A 22,413-nucleotide genomic window follows, 5' to 3' on the forward strand; every position below is an offset into this window, starting at 1 on the left:
ATCATGCTGGTGGAAACTTAGCACTTCTTGCTGAGATGGATCTGTTCTTACAATTGCTGTTCTCTTTCTTTCTCTACTAAATTTTCATTCTTCTATACATGCACTTTCTCTTTCCAGATTTGATGTTTGTACTTGCAACCTGTAAACATTTAAATATGTGAATGCCTCACGTAGACCACTGATCTGATTGTACTATTGAGTATTTCCAGAAACCGTGTACTACGTGACTTCATAACATGCAAAGCTTCTTTCTGTAGCTCATTGATGTTTATATCTTCTGCTTTCTATGAATAAATGTCAACTGTTAAAAGAAATAAATAAATCCCAATACGTGTAAATTAATTGGTTTACATGAAAGTTATAGCGTTTACAAATGGTGGTATATATACTGGGATCTTTTTTTAATTTTTATTTTTACTAGTAATGGCGGCACTCAGCAACTTATAGCGGGACTGCAGGACTGCGGCCGACATTCTGACACTTGGGGGAACTGACTTGGTGTCACTGACATCCCCAGTGGTGATCAAAGAGTTAACTGTGTGCTGGGTGTGTTTTACTAGGGGGCAGTGTCAGTGCGCTTCACTGTAAGCACACTGCTATGAATGGCTGTGCTGTGCACAGCCATCCAAAGCAGTGTGCACAAGATGACAGGGAGGAGAACTGTTGGTAAACTAAACAGTTTTCCTCCCCGTTGGAGATCCTCGGAAATCACCGGGCGCTGGCAAGTAATCACTGGCCAGGACCCGGTGATTGACAGCTCCAGCCGCAAATGGCGGCGCGGGTAGGGCGCGCTTGGGCGCCCCCTACCCAGAAATATATACAGTGGGGCAAAAGAGTATTTAGTCAGCCACCAATTGTGCAAGTTCCCCCACTTAAAAAGATGAGAGAGGCCTGTAATTGGCATCATAGGTAGACCTCAACTATGAGAGACAAAATGAGAAAAAAAATCCAGACAATCACATTGGCTGATTTGGAAAGAATTTATTTGCAAATTATGGTGGAAAATAAATATTTGGTCACCTACAAACAAGCAAGATTTCTGGCTCTCACAGACCTGTACCTTCTTCTTTAAGAGGATCCTCTGTCCTGCACTCATTACCTGTATCAATGGCACCTGTTTGAACTTGTTATCAGTATAAAAGACACCTGTCCACAACCTCAAACAGTCACACTCCAAACTCCACTATTTTTTTTTTTTAAGTCCGCAAACGTGCAACTATAACGAAAAAACCCGTAAGTGTTCACAAAAAAGTGCAAGTGCAAAACACCACACAAAAAGTGCACTTAAGGGTGTGCTTTTGTCCTACCCCCGAAGGGGTTGGACCGCTACCCTGATCCCCTGGGGCACGAAGCTCCTGACAGGGACAAGGTTCCCATTTGGTCCTCCTGGCCAAAAGGCCTGGTGGACCACCGTTCCTTATGTCCAGCCGAAGCCGGACATCCAGTACTAGGCCAGGGGGTTCTCCCGAAGAGAAAACCCCCTAGGGACAGGGGAGGAAGGAACCGTAGGGCCACACATCCTCCCCCTAGACTTCAGGGCAGGCCCGAGGACCCACACCCTCCATCCTGTGAAAAAACACACACAAAAGTAAAAAGTGACAAACGTGGGGTGAAGGAAAAATAAATAAATAAATAATTAAATCTATAAAAATAATAAAAAGTGTCGTGCCCAAATTGTGCACTGACCAGACCCTGAGGCCTCCAAACTCTACTATGGTGAAGACCAAAGAGCTGTCAAAGGACATCAGAAACAAAATTGTAGACCTGCACCAGGCTGGGAAGACTGAATCTGCAATAGGCAAGCAGCTTGGTGTGAACAAATCAACTGTGGGAGCAATAATTAGAAAATGGAAGACATACAAGACCACTAATAATCTCCCTCGATCTGGGGCTCCACGCAAGATCTCACCCCATGGGGTCAAAATGATCACAAGAAAGGTGAGCAAAAATCCCAGGACCACACGGGGGGACCTAGTGAATGACCTGCAGAGAGCTGGGACCAACGTAACAAAGGCTACCATCAGTAACACACTATGCCGCCAGGGACTCAGATCCTGCAGTGCCAGACGTGTCCCCCTGCTTAAGCCAGTACTTGTCTGGGCTCGTCTGAAGTTTGCTAGAGAGCATTTGGCTGATCCAGAAGAGGATTGGGAGAATGTCATATAGTCAGATGAAACCAAAATAGAACTGTTTGGTAGAAACACAACTCGTCGTGTTTGGAGGAGAGCGAATGCTGAGTTGCATCCAAAGAACACCATACCTACTGTGAAGCATGGGGGTGGCAACATCATGCTTTGGGGCTGTTTCTCCACAAAGGGACCAGGATGACTGATCCATGTACAGGACAGAATGAATGGGGCCATGTATCGTGAAATTTTGAGTGCAAACCTCCTTCCATCAGCAAGGGCATTGAAGATGAAACGTGGCTGGGTCTTCCAACATGACAATGATCCCAAACATACCACCCGGGCAATGAAGGAGTGGCTTCGTAAGAAGCATTTCAAGGTCCTGGAGTGGCCTAGCCAGTCTCCAGATCTCAACCCCATAGAAAACCTTTGGAGGGAGTTGAAAGTCTGTGTTGCCCAGTGACAGCCCCAACACATCACTGCTCTAGAGGAGATCTGCATGGAAGAATGGGCCAACATACCAGCAACAGTGTGTGTCAACCTTGTGAAGACTTACAGGAAACGTTTGACCTCTGTCATTGCCAACAAAAGATATATAACAAAGTATTGAGATGAACTTTTGTTATTGACCAAATACTTATTTTCCACCATAATTTGCAAATAAATTCTTTCCAAATCATGTGATTGTCTGGATTTTTTTTCTCATTTTGTCTCTCATAGTTGAGGTCTACCTATGGTGCCAATTACAGGCCTCTCTCATCTTTTTAAGTGGGAGAACTTGCACAATTGGTGGCTGACTAAATACTTTTTTGCCCCACTGTATATACACATAATTTTGTGCACCCATGCCGCTCTGTGGCAGTATTTCTGGTTAGTGACCTTATAGATGGCATATCAGAGGAACATAAATCAGTCATGTTGTGCCAATAAATCAGTGTCAAAAACAAGGAGAGGGCTACTCTTCTGTGGCCTATTGGCTGACAATAGTGGATGGTTATGGCACATTAAGTACACAAGCATATATTCCAATTGTGAGATGTACTAAACACCCCATAGGTCATAAAACATCCCTGCGGTAGAGCCAGAGAACAAGGCACACATACGTTTTTCAGACATACTTCTACTGATGATTTAATAAAACATCACTTTGGAATCAGACCTTTGGTGTGGTTCTCCTTTTTGTTTGCCATATGGTTGGATGTTTTTTGGTATTTGCAAGCATCCTATCGGAAGAAAGCTTTGTTTTTCTGTAGTTCACACCCTTTTCAAGCTCACTTTGATATGATGCAAAATGTATTATTAATTTGATGACCGCTGGCTGCCCAGACATCCAGACTGTGCACTGCACAGCCATCTAGAGCAGTGTGATTACAGTAAAGCACACACACACACACCGCTGACCCTTTGATCTCCCCTCATGTTAACCCCTTCCTGCCCAGTGTCATTAGTACAGTGTCAGTGCTTTTTATTAGCACTGATCATTGTATTGGTGTCACTGGGAATGTCAGTGACACCAAGTCAGTTCCCCCCCAGTGTCAGAATGTCCACCGCAGTCCTGCTATAAGTCGCTGATCACTGCCATTATTAGTAAAAAAAATTCCAGTATCTATACCGCAATTTGTAAACACTATAACTTTAACATAAATCAATTAACTTACATGTATTAGGATTTTGTTTAACAAAGACATGTTGCGGAATACATTTTGGCCTAAATTTATGATGAAATTTGATTTTTTTTAATTTTTTTACTGGACATGTTTAATAGCAAAAAGTCAAAAATATAGTTTTTTTCTCAAAATTGTCGGTCTTTTTATATAGTGCAAAAAATTAAAAACGCAGAGGTGATAAAATACCACCGAAAGAAAGCTCAATTTGTGGGAAAAAAAGGACGTAAATTTCATTTGGGTGCAGTGTTGCATGATTGCGCAATTGTCAGTGAAAGTAACGCACCGCTTTATCGCAAAAAATGACCTGGTCAGGAAGGGGGGTAAATCCTCAGGAGGGCAAGCAGTTAAAGCATCTTTTGTGGTTGAAAGTCTAGTAACTAAAATTTGTTTTCTATACAGGACAGTATCATTACCAGCAAAAGTATGTCTGCACAGTGGATGATGATGGAAATTATGGCGGATATTTGGAGTATGCACAAAATGGGAAGGAATTTGTAGTGCTTGATAAGTATAAGAATGTATATATACCTCTGACCTTTAAGGCTGAAATTATAACTCAGTTCTTCAACAAAAGAGGCGCTGGCTATTATTGCAAAAAGTGTATAGAAACCGATTGCCCTAAACTGCTGGATAGTTACCTTAAATATGCAAGCTATGAGTTGGAAAAAAAAGGTAAGAACCTACTGAAACATGATTTATAAATGTGCACCTTTGCCTTTATTCCTTTGGCTAAAGCCTAGTACACACGCTGAGAATATTGGACAAACAATCATTAATTTTTTTGTGTGTGCGCTAGTCTCATATCAAAAATGAATAGGTTACTAAAGTTGCGAAAATTCTCATACAACAGAATACAACTTCGGAAGTGATGTATTGAATTGTATTGTAGTGTATTCTTTTGTTCCTGAGTATGCGGGGTCTTGGTCATTCAATTTTCTTCGGATGAATACTGTACTGAGTAAATGAAAATCATTTGTTCTGGTATGAGATGAGAAACATTTTTGTGCATGTCCCTTTGGAAAATTTCACATGAACTGTCGTAATCGGCTCTTAAAAGCTGTGTACTAACAGTCACATTATCAAACGATCTCTCCGAAAGCTGTATTTTATGTCCAATTTTCTCATCTTGTGCACTAGGCATAATGCTAGTAGCACTGAAGCTGCACTAAATGTTTTGGTAAAGAAAATAAAAGCCTATATAATTAACATATTAAGAAATATTGTCGCCCCACATTCCATTGCTAGTTGACATGCATTCATATTCAGATACATTCTGTGTTCTTGTTTTGTTAAAGACAGTTTTATGCAAGTGGAGCATAAAGGAATAGTCACCAGTATTGATTGTATGCTCTTTACATCTGATCTTTCCCAATTGCTGACTTACCATGTTTTATTCCGAAAACAAATTTCTGTTTAGAGATGGTCAACTTGGTAGAAGCAGGGCTTTGCTTTCTGTCACAACTGCACTCCTGATGACTGGTGGGAGAATTGGAAGGGAGCAGCAAGAGAGGTGAATGATCCACCACAGAATGATCCACAGAACTGACAAATCTAAAGCAGGGATATCCTTGCATTGCAGTCCCCCAGGTACAGCTTCCTCTCCAGGATGCAGAGCAGTGAGCAGCAAAGTAGTGACACCCCCAAATCCGGGCCCCTGTGCCTGCTACCGAGGTCCCCACCAACACCCACAGTCACTCCGTCCCTCCAGCGGAGCTCCGGCGGTTCGAAGCAGCTTGAGGCCTACCACGGCACCCGAAGCCGCGGTGTTTCCTGCCGGCCGTGGCTGGAATCGCAGCGGGAATTGCGGCCGCGGCGGGACGCCTCCGCTCCTCCGGGAAGCTACCACCACCAATGGTCCTGCTAACCTAGGAGGGATCCACCTCCACCCCGACGCTCCAGGACACCAGTTACTTCACCAGGGGCGCCCACTACCCACCAGGGAGCCCAACCACCATCACACCGCCAGCCTCCAGGGACTCACTCAGGGATCCCACCATCCACCTGAAACCCCAAACCACCAGGGACCCTAAGCCATAATCCCCCCAGGGATCGCTACTACCCCACCAGGGATAGCATGGCCACCATCCCACCAGGGATCCCCTGCCCACCACCCCACCTGGGACTACCAGCCAGCCACCACACCAGGGACCGCTCGCCCAGCACCCTGCTTTCCGGCACGCTATTCCCTCTGGCGATGCCCCGGCGACTAGTGGCCCACCACGACCCTTAAAGCCGCGGTCTCTCCTACCGGCCGCAACAGATCACGGTTGAGCACAAACCAAGCAGGGCCGACGATCGCTACCGCAACGCCCCGCTCGACCCTGACGACGATCCTTCAACACCTCCTGACACTGCGCCCTTCAACACCTTCAGCACCTCACGACGCCGAGCCCTCAGCACCCGACGCCTGGCCTCAACAACCCCAGTCACCGAGCCGCCAGCATCACCAGTCGCCGTGCCTACCATCACCCCCAGCCATCGCACCCTACGACCCCTCCGCTAGCCGAACCACCGTACCCACTGAAGACATGCCACAGCACCCATGGTCGCCAGCTTACTGCACCCACAGACTGCTGCCAACCAGCTGCCGCCCTCCACCCTCACTCTACCCCTACAGAAGGACTCAAATGACTCTCCCACGGTAATACAGATTCCCCACACCACCTTGCCCTGACCTGTATCCCTTCACCTCCCCTGACCCAACCGTCACCCCACCTACCCCAACATGCCTCCTGCACTCCTCCTCCTCGTTTTCCTCTCCACCATCTCTCCACCATACCCAAAAATCACCTCCCTCTACCCGCCTACCCCCCCTAAACAGCTCCACATTGCCCCTTCACTTCTCCCCTCTCCCCACTACGGCACTCACCACCTTCTCCTGCTACTCCACTCCCCCGTCGACCCACGTGCCACCACTATCAGACCCACACGCTCCTGCACTTCCCATCCCCATGCCACCTTCCTCACCCTTCTCCTTCTCCTATCCGCTGGGGACATCTCCCCGAACCCTGGCCCCTCGCCACCTCACCCCTCCTCTAGGGACCCCCCTGCTCCCGCCAGCTGCCGTAACCCCCTCAACCTCATATCTGTGCCCCTTCTCCCCGCATCCATCCCCCCTCTCTCGGTTGCACTGCTGAACGCCCGCTCGATCTGCAACAAACTTACTGCCATCCATGACCTCTTTATCTCCCACTCCCTTAACCTCCTAGCCATCACCGAAACCTGGGTACAGGCCACTGACTCCACCTCCCCTGCGGCACTCTCCTATGGAGGTCTCGTCTGGTCCCATTCACCAAGACTGAGCGGTCACAAAGGTGGTGGAGTCGGCCTGCTCCTATCACCGCTGAGCACCTTCCAGGTCCTCCCTAACCCTCCCTCCCTAACCTTCTCCTCCTTCGAGGCTCACTGTATCCGGCTCTTCACCCCCACCCCCCTAAGGATCGCAGTGATCTACAGGCCTCCCGGATCCATACCCCGCTTCCTGGATGACTTCGCCGCCTGGCTTCCCTTCTTCCTCTCCTCTGAGCTACCAACCATCATCCTCGGGGACTTCAATATCCCCATCAACGACAACAGCCCGGCTACTTCCCAACTCCTCCACCTAACCTCCTCCTTCGCGCTCACACAGCACACTCAATCCTCCACCCACATCATTGGGAACACCCTGGACCTCGTCTTCTCCCACCTCTGTACCCTCAACCAGTTCTCTAACACCCCCTTCCCTCTCTCCGACCACCACCTCCTCACGTTCTCCATCTCCCCTTCCCCTAACTCCCCCCTCCCAGAGCGCCAAACCATCACCAGCCGCAACCTCCGCAACCTGAACCCGGCCCCCCTCCACTCAGCTGCTGACCGCCTACACGATAGCATCCTTCCACTGTCATGTCCTGACCTAGCCACTAACACGTACAACGACTCACTATCAGCTACCCTAGACTCTCTGGCACCCCTAACCACACGCTACATCAAACCCAGACCGCTCCAACCATGGCAGAACGACCACACTAAATGCCTCAAACGCCGCAGTCGCGCGCTAGAGAGACTATGGCGCAAAACCAGGTCCCCAAGTTCATTCTCCCTCTACAAATCTGCCTTCCTCACTTACACCTCCTCCCTCCACGCCGCCAAGCAGGCTTACTTCGTAAACCTGATCAACACCCTCTCCTCCTGCCCTCGCCGACTCTTCTCCACCTTCAACTCCCTACTCTCTCCCCCCCCTCCTCCACTCAGTACCTCACTCACCGCCCACGAAATTGCCACTCATTTCCACAACAAGATTGATGCAATCCGTCAGGACATAGTCAGCTCGCAATCTACCTCCCCACCTAGCCTCCCCCCCCCTATCTTCCCCTCATCTCTTCCCTCCTCTGACCTCGCAACTGCACTGCCCCCCTCCACACCCAAGACCCCGCTTACCGTAACCACCCCAGCTCTGCACTCCTTCAGCCCCGCTACCACTGAGGAAGTCACCAGGGTCTTCTCAGAAGCCCGCCTCACTACCTGCCCCCTGGACCCTATCCCCTCTCGACTCCTCCAGTCACCCCCCTCTTCCCTCATCTGCTCCCTCACCCACATCTTCAATCTCTCCCTCTCTACCGGCGTATTCCCCTCCCCCCTAAAGCATGCGCACATCACCCCCATACTCAAAAAGCCCTCCCTGGACCCCTCTGACCCAAACAACCTCAGACCCATCTCCCTGCTGCCACTCACTTCCAAACTCCTGGAGCGCTTAGTCTACGACCGCCTAAGCACCCACCTAACTGACAACAACCTCCTTGATCCACTACAGTCCAGCTTCCGTCCCCTACACTCCACCGAAACCGCCCTCCTCAAAATCACCAACGACCTACTAACCGCCAAAGCCAAAGGCGACTACTCTGTCCTCCACCTCCTGGACCTCTCCGCGGCCTTCGACACAGTTGACCACCCCCTCCTCCTTAACAAACTACTCTCCCTTGGCATCAGAGACACTGCTCTCTCCTGGTTCTCCTCTTACCTATCCCGACGCTCCTTCAGCGTTTCCTACAATGGTGCCACCTCCCCTTCCCTCCCCCTCTCTGTTGGGGTCCCCCAGGGCTCTGTCCTTGGACCCCTTCTCTTCTCCATCTACACCTCCTCCCTTGGCAAACTCATACACTCCCACGGCTTCAACTACCACCTCTACCCTGATGACACTCAAATTTACCTCTCCACCCCCCACCTCACCTCCACTTTCTCCGCCCGCATCACTCACCTCCTAAACGACATCTCTGACTGGATGTCGCTCCATTTCCTCAAGCTTAACCTCTCCAAAACCGAGCTTCTCATCTTCCCCCCTGCCCGCGCCCCCCCCCCCCATCCTATCCATCACTACTAACATCACCACCATCAATCCCGCCCCGCAAGCCAAAGTCCTTGGAGTCATTCTGGACTCTAACCTCTCCTTCCAACCTCATGTCAAATCACTTACAAACATATGCAGGCTCCACCTCCGGAACATCGCCAAGATACGCTCCTTCCTTACCCCAGACACCACTAAACTGCTCGTACACTCCCTGATTATCTCACGCCTTGACTACTGCAACTCCCTCCTCACCGGCCTACCCCAGTGCAGGCTCTCCCCGCTTCAGACCATCCTGAACTCAGCGGCTAGACTCATCCACCTCACCACACGCTCCACCTCTGCCACCCCCCTCTGCCTATCCCTCCACTGGCTCCCTATCGCCCAACGCATCAAATTCAAACTACTCACTCTGACCTACAAAGCCGTTCACAACACTGCCCCTAACTACCTAACCAACCTGATTCCCAAGTACCACCCTACCCGTACCCTTCGCTCTTCACAGGACCTCCTTCTATCTTGCTCCCTGGTCTCCTCCTCACACGCACGTCTGTAAGACTTCTCCAGGTCCTCCCCCATCCTCTGGAACTCACTACCCCAATCCATCAGACTGTCACCTTCCCTCCTCACCTTCAGGCGCTCCCTGAAAACCCACCTCTTCAGGGAAGCCTACCCCACCCTCACCTAACTGCTGCTCTCCTTCATTCCTCCTACCACTCCATCCCCCACAGCCACTTCCTCCTGTACCACTACCCCCTCCCTCCTAGTTTGTAAGCTCGAAAGAGTAGGGCCCTATAACCCCTCGTGTGCTGTTTGTAGTTGCTGTAATGTTTCATGTATTGTCCCCCCCTCTATTGTACAGCGCTGAGCAAACCCTTTGGCGCTATATAAACTCCATGTAATAATAATAATAATCTCTCTCCAAATTCTGGTGAATTCCAAAATCTCCCACTGCAGATATACAGCTATGAGGCTCAAAGCACAGAGGTGCCTAGGCATTGGAAATGCACTTCTATTTTTCAGGAGTAATTCAGGATTAGATTACATTCACACTGGTGGTCAGGGGTGCATAGTTTCCTTCATTTAGACTGCATTCACACATGAGCTTTTTAGTAGCTTGAAGCTAGAAAGCTCCAAAGCAGCTCAAACTTAAAAAATCAATTGTTCTGTATGTTGCCTGTTCACACCTGATTGTGGGAAAAAGCACCATAGAGAACAAATGATTTTTTTAAGTTTGAGCATTGCTTCAAGCCACAAAGCACTCAAGTGTGAATGCAGTCTGAGGCAGATAACAGCCTCTACTGGACTCAACAACATTCTGAGCTATCGCTTCTTACAAAATGCTGATTATCTGTGGCTAGAGCTTATGCAAGCCATAGACGGGGAGAAAACCGGCCATTTTTTTTTTTAGAAAAATGAAAAGTCGGTCATTCAGTCGGCTGACATTACCACCATTGGTAAAAAAAAAGTTGGCTGATTTTCGTCCTGCCTTCAGCCGGCAATTAATATAATAGCGGCGTCCCTGCAGAGAGCTCCGCTATTATATTTGACATTTAAAGGAAGAAGAAATAGAATTTGAATAAGTAAAAGAAAAAGAAGAAATAGAATATGAATATGAAGACGAAATAGAATATGCAGAAGAAGAAGAAATAGAATATGAATAAAAAGAAGAAATAGAATATGCAGAAGAAGTAGAAAAAAAAAAGAAATTCAGTCCGATATTATATTTGGCATTTAAAAGTATAGCAACATAGTATCTATTTGTATCCGAATAGAAACATCTGTAGCCGAAATGGATACAAATAGATACAATGTTGCAACTTTTTCTTCTTCATATTCTATTTCTTCTTCTTCATATTCTATTTCTTCTATTTCTTCTTCTTCATATTCTATTTCTTCTTCCTCTTCATATTCTATTTCTTCTTCCTCTTCATATTCTATTTCTTCTATTTCTTCTTCTTCTTCTTCATATTCTATTTCTTCTTCTTCTTCATATTCTATTTCTTCTTTTTCTACTTCATAAATTTTCCGTTTAGAAAATCGTTTTGACCATCAACGAGATGAAAATTTAAAAAAAATTTTTCCAGCACAACCGATAATCCAAAAGAGCAAAAAACATGAAAAACAGCCAACGAAATGACCCACACATGGCACGAATATTGGACAAGTTTTATGTCGGCCGAAAAATCGCCAGATTTCCACCAAATCTATGGCCTGCATTACCCTGGATGCACATTTTCTGTTTTCAGGATCGGTCAAAGACTCCATTCACATCTAACTGCCCAGATTAGCAATTACATGTGAACAGTGGCAGAGGCAGCCAATTTGAGAGCCACTGCTGTGTTTACACATTGTGTGCAGACAGCATTTAGAACCATCAGGAAGACTCCCTGTGTAAAGGTAGCATGTTAGCAATGAGTCTGAATCATCCCTTATACTAAAGAAACAGGAAAGACTTCATTCTATATTTTTGAACAACAACTTCTTGTACTTTGCATACGTACAAACTCATTTGCCTTGTTTTCTATACTGTTTATACTTGCAATCTGATTTTTAGTGCAAATGTGTAGTGCCACTTGGTTCATATTAATGCATTTTTATGCTTTTTTTATTCACTTTTGACACTATGGTGTTTTGACTCATCCCAGTTGTCAACCAGCAGAGATGAATCATTGGTTGTTAAGGAACTGGCACCTACCGGTGTCCTGACAACTAGTGACTTATCTGTGTTGTCAGCCAGATGCGTACATCAGAATGTAAATGTAAAAGCTAGCATTTTTTTTCTAATGGCTTGAGGGTCCCCTCATTCATACCAGGCCCTTTGGGTCAGCTATGGATTTTGAGGGGGGGACCTCACACCAAAAATGTTGTTAATAAATGAAGTGAGATCATCCCAAAATCCAGATCAGACCCTTATCCAAGCATGCAGCCCAGCAGGCCAGAAAATGAGGTGACAAGTGTGCAGCCTCCCTCCTGAACCATACCAGGCCACATGCCCTCAACATGCTCCCCTCCTGTTAAAGCACCTTGTCTTCGTGTTGATTAGGACATGAACCTCCTCCTCATGCCTAGTGGCTGTGGGGTTTTGGGAGGTGATTCCAGTCCCCATGTGAATGAGTATTGAGTACATAGTAACCCTACTCATTCGCTAAAAAAAGTCAAATGTAAATAAAAAACACAACTGTCACCAATATACATTCATCATCAATCACACCATCCAGTTATGTAGGTTTCCTGAGGTATATAATTAAATCCTGTCAATTTCTTAACCACCTTCCACACCGCTCTCGCCAGCTTAGGCAAGCTTGATGTCTTTGTCTCCAATCTCACTAATAATTCATCTAATTCAGGCATGTCCAAAGTCCGGCCCGCGTTCTGGACTGAAACGGCCCCACAGGTGAGCTACCCAAATATATAACTTACGGCCCCCGGTAGTGATTCCCTGAAAGCTACTGAGGACTCCAGTGATCTCTTGACATCATCAGCTGGCGCAGGAAGGAGAGCCCAAATCTCGCGACGTCCGAGATCTCGTGAGATTTGGGCCTTCCTTCTCTGTGTGCCGGCTGATGACGTCAATTCCCGCTCGACAGATCCCTGGAGTCCTCAGTGGCGTTCGCAGAATCACTAGTGGAGGGCCGTAAGTTATATATTGGGCAGCTCATCTGTGGGTTCCGGAACGTGGGCCGAGGGATCCCAGGTGGTGCGCAGGGAATTACTTCTGGGGCTACCATTTACCGTATTTTTCGCTCCATAAGACGCACTTTTTTCCCCCCAAAAAAGGGGGGGAAATGTCAGTGCGTCTTATGAAGCCAATATAAAGCGGCCGGTCCGGTATTTCTGCCGCCACCATGTCAGAATACCGGGCTGGCCGCTCAGCTGTTGTCTCCTGCAGGGCCTTACCTGTTCCTCGCTCCAGCGCTGCACAGTCTTCCCGCGCTGGCTTCTGTGACAGCCGGGTGCCCACTGCGCATGCGCTTCGCTTTGTGAATGGTCATCGCAGTCTCTGGTCATCTGTACTGTGTCCGCAGTCTCTGGTCATCTCCTGTACTGTGTCCGCAGTCTCTGGTCATCTCCTGTACTGTGTCCGCAGTCTCTGGTCATCTCCTGTACTGTGTCCGCAGTCTCTGGTCATCTCCTGTACTGTGTCCGCAGTCTCTGGTCATCTCCTGTACTATGTCTGCAGTCCATTGGTTCAGAATTTTTTTTTCGCCTCTAAAACCTAGGTGCGTCTTATGGTCAGGTGCGTCTTATGGAGCGAAAATTACGGTATCAATTTGGGCTATAATGGATTGGTGCTCAGGATCGCTTGACGTCATCAGACAGTGCAAGGAGAAACAAAGCCCAAATCTCGCGACCTCTGAGATCTCGCGAGATTTGGGCTTTCCTTCTCCCTGTGCTGGCAGAGTGATTTAACACCTGTTTAGATTTGTCATCCAAGTCACAAAATGAAAAGTATGCCGTTTTCAATAAACTTTTGCATAAAATAGTTCATTTGCATTTAATTTTAATGGTTCATCAGAATGTCGGGCAAAATGGTTGGCCCTCGCACATGTTCACTTCATCAAATCTGGCACTCTTCCAAAAAAGTTTGGACACCCCTGATCTAATTGAAATATTTTTAGTAAGTGTTTTTCCACTCCTCCCTCTTGTTTTACCCATGTCTGTAAATTTTTCACTTGCCCTGCCAGATAATATAAATATATATATGGAAGTGCCATTTCTTCTTTGGCCATTGAAGTGTTGTTATTTTTAATTTAGATCTACCATTAGCCCATATAAATTTATTAACTTGTGAGTTCAGCTTTGTGAATATAGATTTACAGGTATAACCACAGGGGAATGCAAAGTACATATAAGCATTTAGGTAACACTATCATCTTGATTAAATGTATTCTTCCTGCCAAGAATGATAATGGTAATTTTGACCATGTTCCTAACTTGCATTTAATCTGTTCTAAAAGGGGATACACATTCACCGCCAGGACCTCATTTGGATTTAAAGTAATATAAATACCCAAATATTTAAACGAATCCACTAACCTCAACAAAGGGTATAAAGCTCCATTCCTATCTGGTCTAACTGGCATTAAAACAGATTTATGCCAATAAATTTTAAGCCTGAGTCATTTCCAAATGTATCTGTTACTTTTATTTCTTCTATTAAGGTTATTTGTGCTCCCGTGTATAATATTATATCATCTGAAGAAAGGCCTATCCCTCATAGATATTCCTTTAAATTCTTCAGATTTTCTGAATCTTATGGCCAGTGTTTCTATTGCTATAGCAAAGAGATGGGGGGATAGTGGGCATCCTTGCCTTGCCCCTCTATATAGCCTTATCATAGGAGATAACAGTCCATTCACCAACAAATTCGAACATTGCTTGATATAAATTATAGCAATCCATTTTCTAAATTTTTCACCAAACCTAAAGTGCTTCATCGATTTCTGTAGAAACAGCCATTCGATAGGATCGAAGGCCCTGGCTGTATCCAAAGATGTCAGAGCACTCGTCTCTGGTTCATACTCCCTCATTTGGACCATCAGCTGTGTTCTTATGTTAATGGTTGTCGACTTCCCTTGCATAAAGCCAGTTTGGTCACTAAGAATAATAGATGGAATAACATTATTAAGCCTTCGTGCAAGAATTTTCGCAAGTATTTTATAATCACTGTTTAACCATTTGCTGCCCGGCCTATAGCCGTTTGGCGGCAAAAATGCTTCACCAATCCGGGTGCACACCATTTGGCGTGCTCCCGCGCATGCGCAGTTCGCGTGGTAGCAGAGCCGCGCAGCGGCGCGATCTGTCTCCGGCCGTTTCCGTCGGACACGGCTGATGACAGATCTGAGTACCGGCTCCTGTTGCCAGTACCATGTGACCTGCTGTGACCAATCACAGCAGGTCACATGACAGTTGTATACAATGGATGGCTTCATTCATGCCATCCATTGTATACTAGTGCCTAGCTGTGAATGGTCACAGCAGGTCACATGCACATGTCATGTGATTAGCTGTGGCCAAATCACAGCTAAGCACAAAAAAAAAAAAAAAAAAAAAAAAAACCTGAATGAATCGATTTCATTCTGGTAAATGCTTGCTTATAGCAAAGTAATTCTTTGTTATAAGCAAATTGTGTAAAAAAAAATACTGATCACTTCCCCAAAGTAGTACAATGTTACTCTGGTAACATTGTACTACTTTGGTCATAGTAAAATGTGAAAAACAAATCTTAAAAATTTTTAAAAAAAATGTAATAAAAAATTAAAAATAATAAAAAAATAAAAAAATATATTTTTTTTTTTTCATACTGTCACCAGTCAGTGTCCCTGTTCACCGCCATGCCAGTTATATGATGATGCTGTACTGCACTGGTGACAGTATGTAAAAAAAAAAATAGTGAAAATAATTTTTTTAATTTTTTAATTTTCCGAAAAATTATGACAAAAAAATACAACTTCAAAAAACGCGCCATTCCTCTTATGAAGTATGTCAGACTGTCTGCTCTGCAAAAAGGGGTCATTTGGGGGATATCTGTACTGTTCTGACATTCTTGGACCTCAAGAAATTAGATTGGCCGTCAGAACTTCAGGATTGATCAATTTTCAGATATATACCATAGTTTGTGAACTCTATAACTTTCCTACAAACTAAAAAATAGATCCTAATTTGGGTTATTTTCACCAAAGACATGTAGCAGAATACATTTTGGCCTAAATTTATGAAGAACAATTATTTATTTACAAACGTTTATAACAGAAACAAAGAAAAACGTGTTTTTTTTCAAAATTTTCGGTCTTTTTTTGTTAATTTAGCAAAAAATAAAAACCCCAGCGGTGATTAAATACCACCAAAAGAAAGCTCTAGTTGTGTGAAGAAAATGATAAAATTTTAGTTTGGGTACAATGTTGTATGACCGCGCAATTGTCATTCAAAGTGTGAGAGCGCTGAAACGTGAAAAATGGCCTGGGCAGGAAGGGGGAAAATTGCCCGGTATTGAAATGGTTAATAATGAAATTGGCCTTTATGAGGCACATTCACTTAAATATTTATCAAGCCACTGTAGCCTCATACATTGATATAAGCAGTTCACCTTGCATGAAGGCCTATGCATATATTTTGGATAGAACTGGCACTACTATGCTATACACTAAATATACAGTCAGGTCCATAAATATTGGGACATCGACACAATTCTAACATTTTTGGCTCTATACACCACCACAATGGATTTGAAATGAAACGAACAAGATGAGCTTTAACTGCAGACTGTCAGCTTTAATTTGAGGGTATTTACATCCAAATCAGGTGAACGGTGTAGGAATTACAACAGTTTGCATATGTGCCTCCCACTTATTAAGGAACCAAAAGTAATGGGACAGAATAATAATCATAAATCAAACTTTCACTTTTTAATACTTGGTTGCAAATCCTTTGCAGTCAATTACAGCCTGAAGTGTGGAACGCATAGACATCTCCAGACGCTGGGTTTCATCCCTGGTGATGCTCTGCCAGGCCTCTACTGCAACTGTCTTCAGTTCCTGCTTGTTCTTGGGGCATTTTCCCTTCAGTTTTGTCTTCAGCAAGTGAAATGCATACTCAATCGGATTCAGGTCAGGTGATTGACTTGGCCATTGCATAACATTCCACTTCTTTCCCTTAAAAAACTCTTTGGTTGCTTTTGCAGTATGCTTTGGGTCATTGTCCATCTGCACTGTGAAGCGGCGTCCAATGAGTTCTGAAGCATTTGGCTGAATATGAGCAGATAATATTGCCCGAAACACTTCAGAATTCATCCTGCTGCTTTTGTCAGCAGTCACATCATCAATAAATACAAGAGAACCAGTTCCATTGGCAGGCATACATGCCCACGCCATGACACTACCACCACCATGCTTCACTGATGAGGTGGTATGCTTAGGATCATGAGCAGTTCCTTTCCTTCTCCATACTCTCTCTTCCCATCACTCTGGTACAAGTTGATCTTGGTCTCATCTGTCCATAGGATGTTGTTCCAGAACTTTGAAGGCTTTTTTAGATGTCGTTTGGCAAACTCTAATCTGGCCTTCCTGTTTTTGAGGCTCACCAATGGTTTACATCTTGTGGTGAACCTTCTGTATTCACTCTGGTGAAGTCTTCTCTTGATTATTGACTTTGACACACATACACCTACCTCCTGGAGAGTGTTCTTGATCTGGCCAACTGTTGTGAAGGGTGTTTTCTTCACCAGGGAAAGAATTCTTCGGTCTTCCACCACAGTTGTTTTCTGTGGTCTTCCGGGTCTTTTGGTGTTGCTGAACTCACCGATGCGTTCCTTCTTTTTAAGAATGTTCCAAACAGTTGTTTTGGCCACGCCTAATGTTTTTTCTATCTCTCTGATGGGTTTGTTTTGTTTTTTCAGCCTAATGATGGCTTGCTTCACTGATAGTGACAGCTCTTTGGATCTCATCTTGAGAATTGACAGCAACAGATTCCAAATGCAAATAGCACACTTGAAATGAACTCTGGACCTTTTATCTGCTCATTGTAATTGGGATAATGAGGAAATAACACACACCTGGCCATGGAACGGCTGAGAAGCCAATTGTCCCATTACTTTTGGTCCCTTAATAAGTGGGAGGCACATATGCAAACTGTTGTAATTCCTACACCGTTCACCTAATTTGAATGTAAATACCCTCAAATTAAAGCTGACAGTCTGCAGTTATAGCACATCTTGTTTGTTTCATTTCAAATCCATTGTGGTGGTGTATAGAGCCAAAAATGTTAGAATTGTGTCGATGTCCCAATATTTATGGACCTGACTGTACACCTCCAATGGAATACCATCTGTACCTGGTGATTTAGCTGCTGTTAAGGAATGTATTGCTGGTCGCACTTCCTCCTCTGTAATCTCTTTCTCTACCATTCTAATGTATTCCCCTGTCAATATAGGATATTCAAATTCATTTACATATTGGTCCATTTCACTATCTGTACAATTTAACCTTGTCATGTACATGGAGACATAATATTCATAGAAGCAATTAAGTACTTCAGTTACTGTATACATCATCTCCCCTTTTCTATTTCTCACCTTAGGGACCACTATGGTAATTGCTTGTTGTCTAATTATAAATGCCAGTAATTTACTGGTTTGATTCCCTTGCTTATAATTTTGTTGGTTCTGTAAAAAAAATGTTTCTCTTACCATTGGTCACCACTTGTATCTTATACTGTTGTATACATTTTTACCACCTTTCTTTATTTCTCTTTGAGGGATCCTCTATATAACTTGCCTCTTCTTGAGCACACATTCCAGCCAACTCCCCTTAAATATGCCTTTAATGCATCCCAAAAAGTACCATCCATTGGCGATTTTCCATGAGCTTCCATAAATATTGGCAACTGATCTGGTATAAGATTATTTTCGCCAATCCGTCAAAACTAGTAGGGATGTAGCTTGCAACCTGGATGTCTACTCCCTAAACCTACTGTCAATTCAAGTAGCAGTGGTGAATAATCTGACACTCCTCTGGTAAGATACATGGCTGAGTGTACCAATGGCAGTATCTTATCATTGCCCAGTGCTAAATCTATCTGGCAGAGAGAACCCTTCCCTATAGATGCACAGGAGTATACTCTAACCTCTGAATTTTTAACATGCTATAGATCTATCTATCCTACCACTTTAATCAATCTCCCAAAGGTACCCGCTCCTATCCTAGGATTTTGTGTGCTTCTTCCATATTTATCTTTCATTGGGTCTATCTACATGTTGAAGCCCCCCCCCCAGGCATATAACATAGGCTTCTAGACATTGTACCATAAACCCCACTGCTTCTTTCAGTACCCCCAAAGTAGCAGGTGGGGGATTATAAATTTCCATTATCACAAACAGTAATGAATGTACTTTATGTCAGGGAAGATGAGGAATGCCCAGGCACAAAATAATGCACCAATGCTGAATGCCCAACAGCCGTGCCCATTTTTGTGTGCCTGCGCATACGCGTACACATCTGCGCGCACGCCCGCCCGCCACCAGACTTACACCAGGCGGGCTATTTAAACCACATGGCACTATGATTCTTTGCCTTTTGATCTACTACATTCTGTTATCTGCTGTATCCTGATCCTGTTGCCGACCTGACCTGTCTTGACCTCGCACGAACTCTGCCTGTACTGACTTTGGCTTGCCTTTGGATTACGTCTTTGCCTGCTCCCTTTCTTATCTGCCTGACTGTTCCTGACTCTTGGCCTGAACTCCGACTATCCGCCTGCCTGCCGTCTGTTCCTGATTCACCCACTAGTTCCTAACCTGGATTGCCTGACTGTGCTATCCATCCAGTCTGTGGCCATCATCTGCAGTCGCTGAGTTCCTGTTGCTCTGCTGCCAGTATCTTCCAGCTGCTGCTCCTGCTGCCCAGCATCCTCAGCCAGCCTGCATCCTGATTATACAGACTACTCACCTGCAAGCTGACATCACAGACCTACCAGGCACTCGTGCCACTCCTGGTTCCTGTGCCTCCTGTCTTCTCTACCAGGGGTACCGAGCTGGAGGTGTAAGAGAACTCCTTCATCTCCATGTCAGGCTTCACCTCCAGGTACGTGACACTTTAGCATACACAAATACATATCAGCCTTCAGGATCACATTTAACCCTAATACTCTCCCATACTACTGATCGATATATCATCAGTGAAATGTCCCTTGAATAGGATGTGAGAAAAGAAGGGAAAAATTCCTGATTATAAGCTAACATCCCCAAGACAACAATTTGAAAAAAGAGGGACCCCTTAACACTGGGACTTTAAGGGCTTAGAAAGTACTGGAAGTATTAGAAAAGTATACATTTTATTGTCAAAAAAGGTGATAACACAAAGACATACAATACATCATAGAGTCATAAATAAGCATCACAATCAGAAAATGAAATTACATGATAAGGATACCCAATATGACTGTTTGACTGGTCATAAAAGATACAAATTGGTATCATCATTGATGTAATAAAGCTGCAGAGATACTAATCTAATTGTAACTTCTTCTCATTTACCCTAGACTGATGTCCCTTATTATCAAACATTTATACCCGAATCAGTTGATATTTTTATGTACTTTTTTATATGCAGTGCTTACCCTGCCAAAATTAAAATAAATAAACCATCTACTTATTTGTATTGCCCACCCACTATCAATGTATGACCATTTAGTGACAAGTAGATAAAGAAAAAAGAAAAAAATGAGCCAGTACATAAATAAATAAACACTACATCTTCCAGTCCATTGTTCTATATAGTTCTTTATATGGAAGAAAGTTCCTTTTTTACCTTCATACTCATATTATCTCCTCTCATCCTCCCTCTCCTCCCATTCCCATCCTCTAACAGGTTCGTAGTAATTCTTGAGCCTGTTCTGGGGTGTTGCAATATATAACTATTCCCTTGTCCATCAATCCTTAACTTTGCTGGGCATGCCACTGAATATTCTATCTTCTTTGTTCTCATTTTTCTTTTAACGTCATTAAAGGTTGCCCGCTGCTTCTGTAGTTCCAGGTAAAAATCTGGAAAAGTAGAGATTTAATGCAAGGTGCCTTTTTGTCTCACCTTCCTTATCACCATATCTCAGTCTTTACAGTTTAACATACCTGCAAGCATTGCTCTAGAAGGCGCCCCTGGCTGTGGTGGTCTCGGAGGACCCCTATGTTCTCTCTCCACAGAAAATGCCAATGAAAATTCAGCTTAAGGAAATGTTTTCAGCCATTTTTATATTATTACAACACATTAGTTCTCCAAATCATCTGCTTTTTGATGCCATAATGTTAGTTGTCTTTCAGCATTTTATATTTTCTTACTCCAGGGAAGACGTTCTATTTTCCACCTCAGCTACTGTTTCCCGGATTTTCTGCTTGTCCTGTCTTAATAATCTGTAACGGCAATGCTGGGTGCAATAACTAACAGCAAGTCATATACACACACAGGCAATCGACAGGTAGTCACACACAGGTACTTTTAAATCAGCATTTACACCATTACATATTCTACGCATGTGAAAGACCCTCTACCAAATGAATACCTGCCCTGGCACACCATAGCATTCACTCAGCACTCCAAGAAATAACAGAATCCAACTGCAATATTCTTACACTGTCAAAACCTCCACTTTTATTATCAACGGCACACAGGAGGATATATCTTCTAGTCATCACAACCTGCATAATAACACACACCAATAATAATGTGAGCATTAAAGCATGAAATAGACATTATTTGACAGCATCACAGCATAGAATGAATACATTACCAAAGCTATGTGGAAACGTGAAGGAACAAATTCCATCAGATTTATACTGCCCAGGGGGTCATGGGGAAGCCGTAAGCGCAACCAATTGATAGCCCATATAGCCTTGGCAAGAGTCCCAGCATCAAAGCATCCCCTGGCAGCTAGGGGGCTCCCAATCGATCCCGCTAACACTTCCAGATTTTAAACCATTTTTCTGGCAGCTTTCTCGAAGTGGGCGGGTGCCATACCCACTATAGGAGGAGCTAGCAGAAAGGTTCGGCGAGGATAACAGAGTCACGCTCAGCCACCATATTGAGTCCATATTGTTATCTAAAAAGTCACACTTTTGCTTCAGTTCAGCCTCTTATCTACCCTGAACGTCTTCTCATTTACCCTAGACTTAAAGATTTCTAACTCTTCAAGCAAGTAGATGCCTTTAAACAGGTTCTTATCTTCTAATGTGACATTACTAGATGTCATAAACACGTTCAATTCCATAAACAAGTTCCTATCTTGCTCTAAGCAGAATATCTTGTGACTCTGTTCCTTTAGCTTAGAGAAATGACATCAGTCACCTCTCATACTCCTGGCATTTGGGCAACAATGCATTATTGTAAAAATTACCCAAGAAACAAAGGGTCCAAGGCCAAGACATTTCACAGGCAGTACATAAGCCAATGTCTATTTTTATCTCATCCATTTTCCCTGATAGCATAACATTACTTGCCTGTATTACTTCTTTTAATTGAGCAGTCACTTGCTCTAGTGTCATTTTTGACTGCTTCTCTGTTTTTCCGAACTGTGGGGTATTTGAGGTGGGCAGCCTATGTGTATCCTCTACTGCCAGGCCTCCACTCTGTGTATGTGGAGGGCTATGTCCGCCATCTTGTTTCTCCGCCCTTGCAAATTCTTTAGGCTGTTCTGCCGCTTTGCTCACTGTGGCCACCAAATTTTTACTGGTTTAATGCAGAAGTCTTTCAGTGATAGTGGGGCATAGCCTGCTCTAGCAAGACTCAGCAAGATGTTATAAACACAGCACGGC

The 22,413-nt window shown here is 44.6% G+C and overlaps 1 protein-coding gene across 1 annotated transcript in view; it reads left to right on the forward strand.

Annotated features, from left to right (window-relative positions):
• LOC149437523 (major histocompatibility complex class I-related protein 1-like) overlaps window positions 1–22,413 on the forward strand; it is a 58,290-nt gene that overhangs the window by 22,197 nt on the left and 13,680 nt on the right. The window contains exon 3 of the mRNA XM_089660871.1: window positions 4,193–4,465. Within this exon, the coding sequence (XP_089516997.1) occupies window positions 4,193–4,465 (273 nt within the window). The remainder of the gene's footprint in view (window positions 1–4,192; window positions 4,466–22,413) is intronic.

The sequence above is a fragment of the Staurois parvus genome, unplaced genomic scaffold (assembly GCF_062004578.1).
Source record: "Staurois parvus isolate SC_StPar_1 unplaced genomic scaffold, SC_StPar_1.0 ptg001284l, whole genome shotgun sequence".
NCBI lineage: Eukaryota > Metazoa > Chordata > Amphibia > Anura > Ranidae > Staurois > Staurois parvus.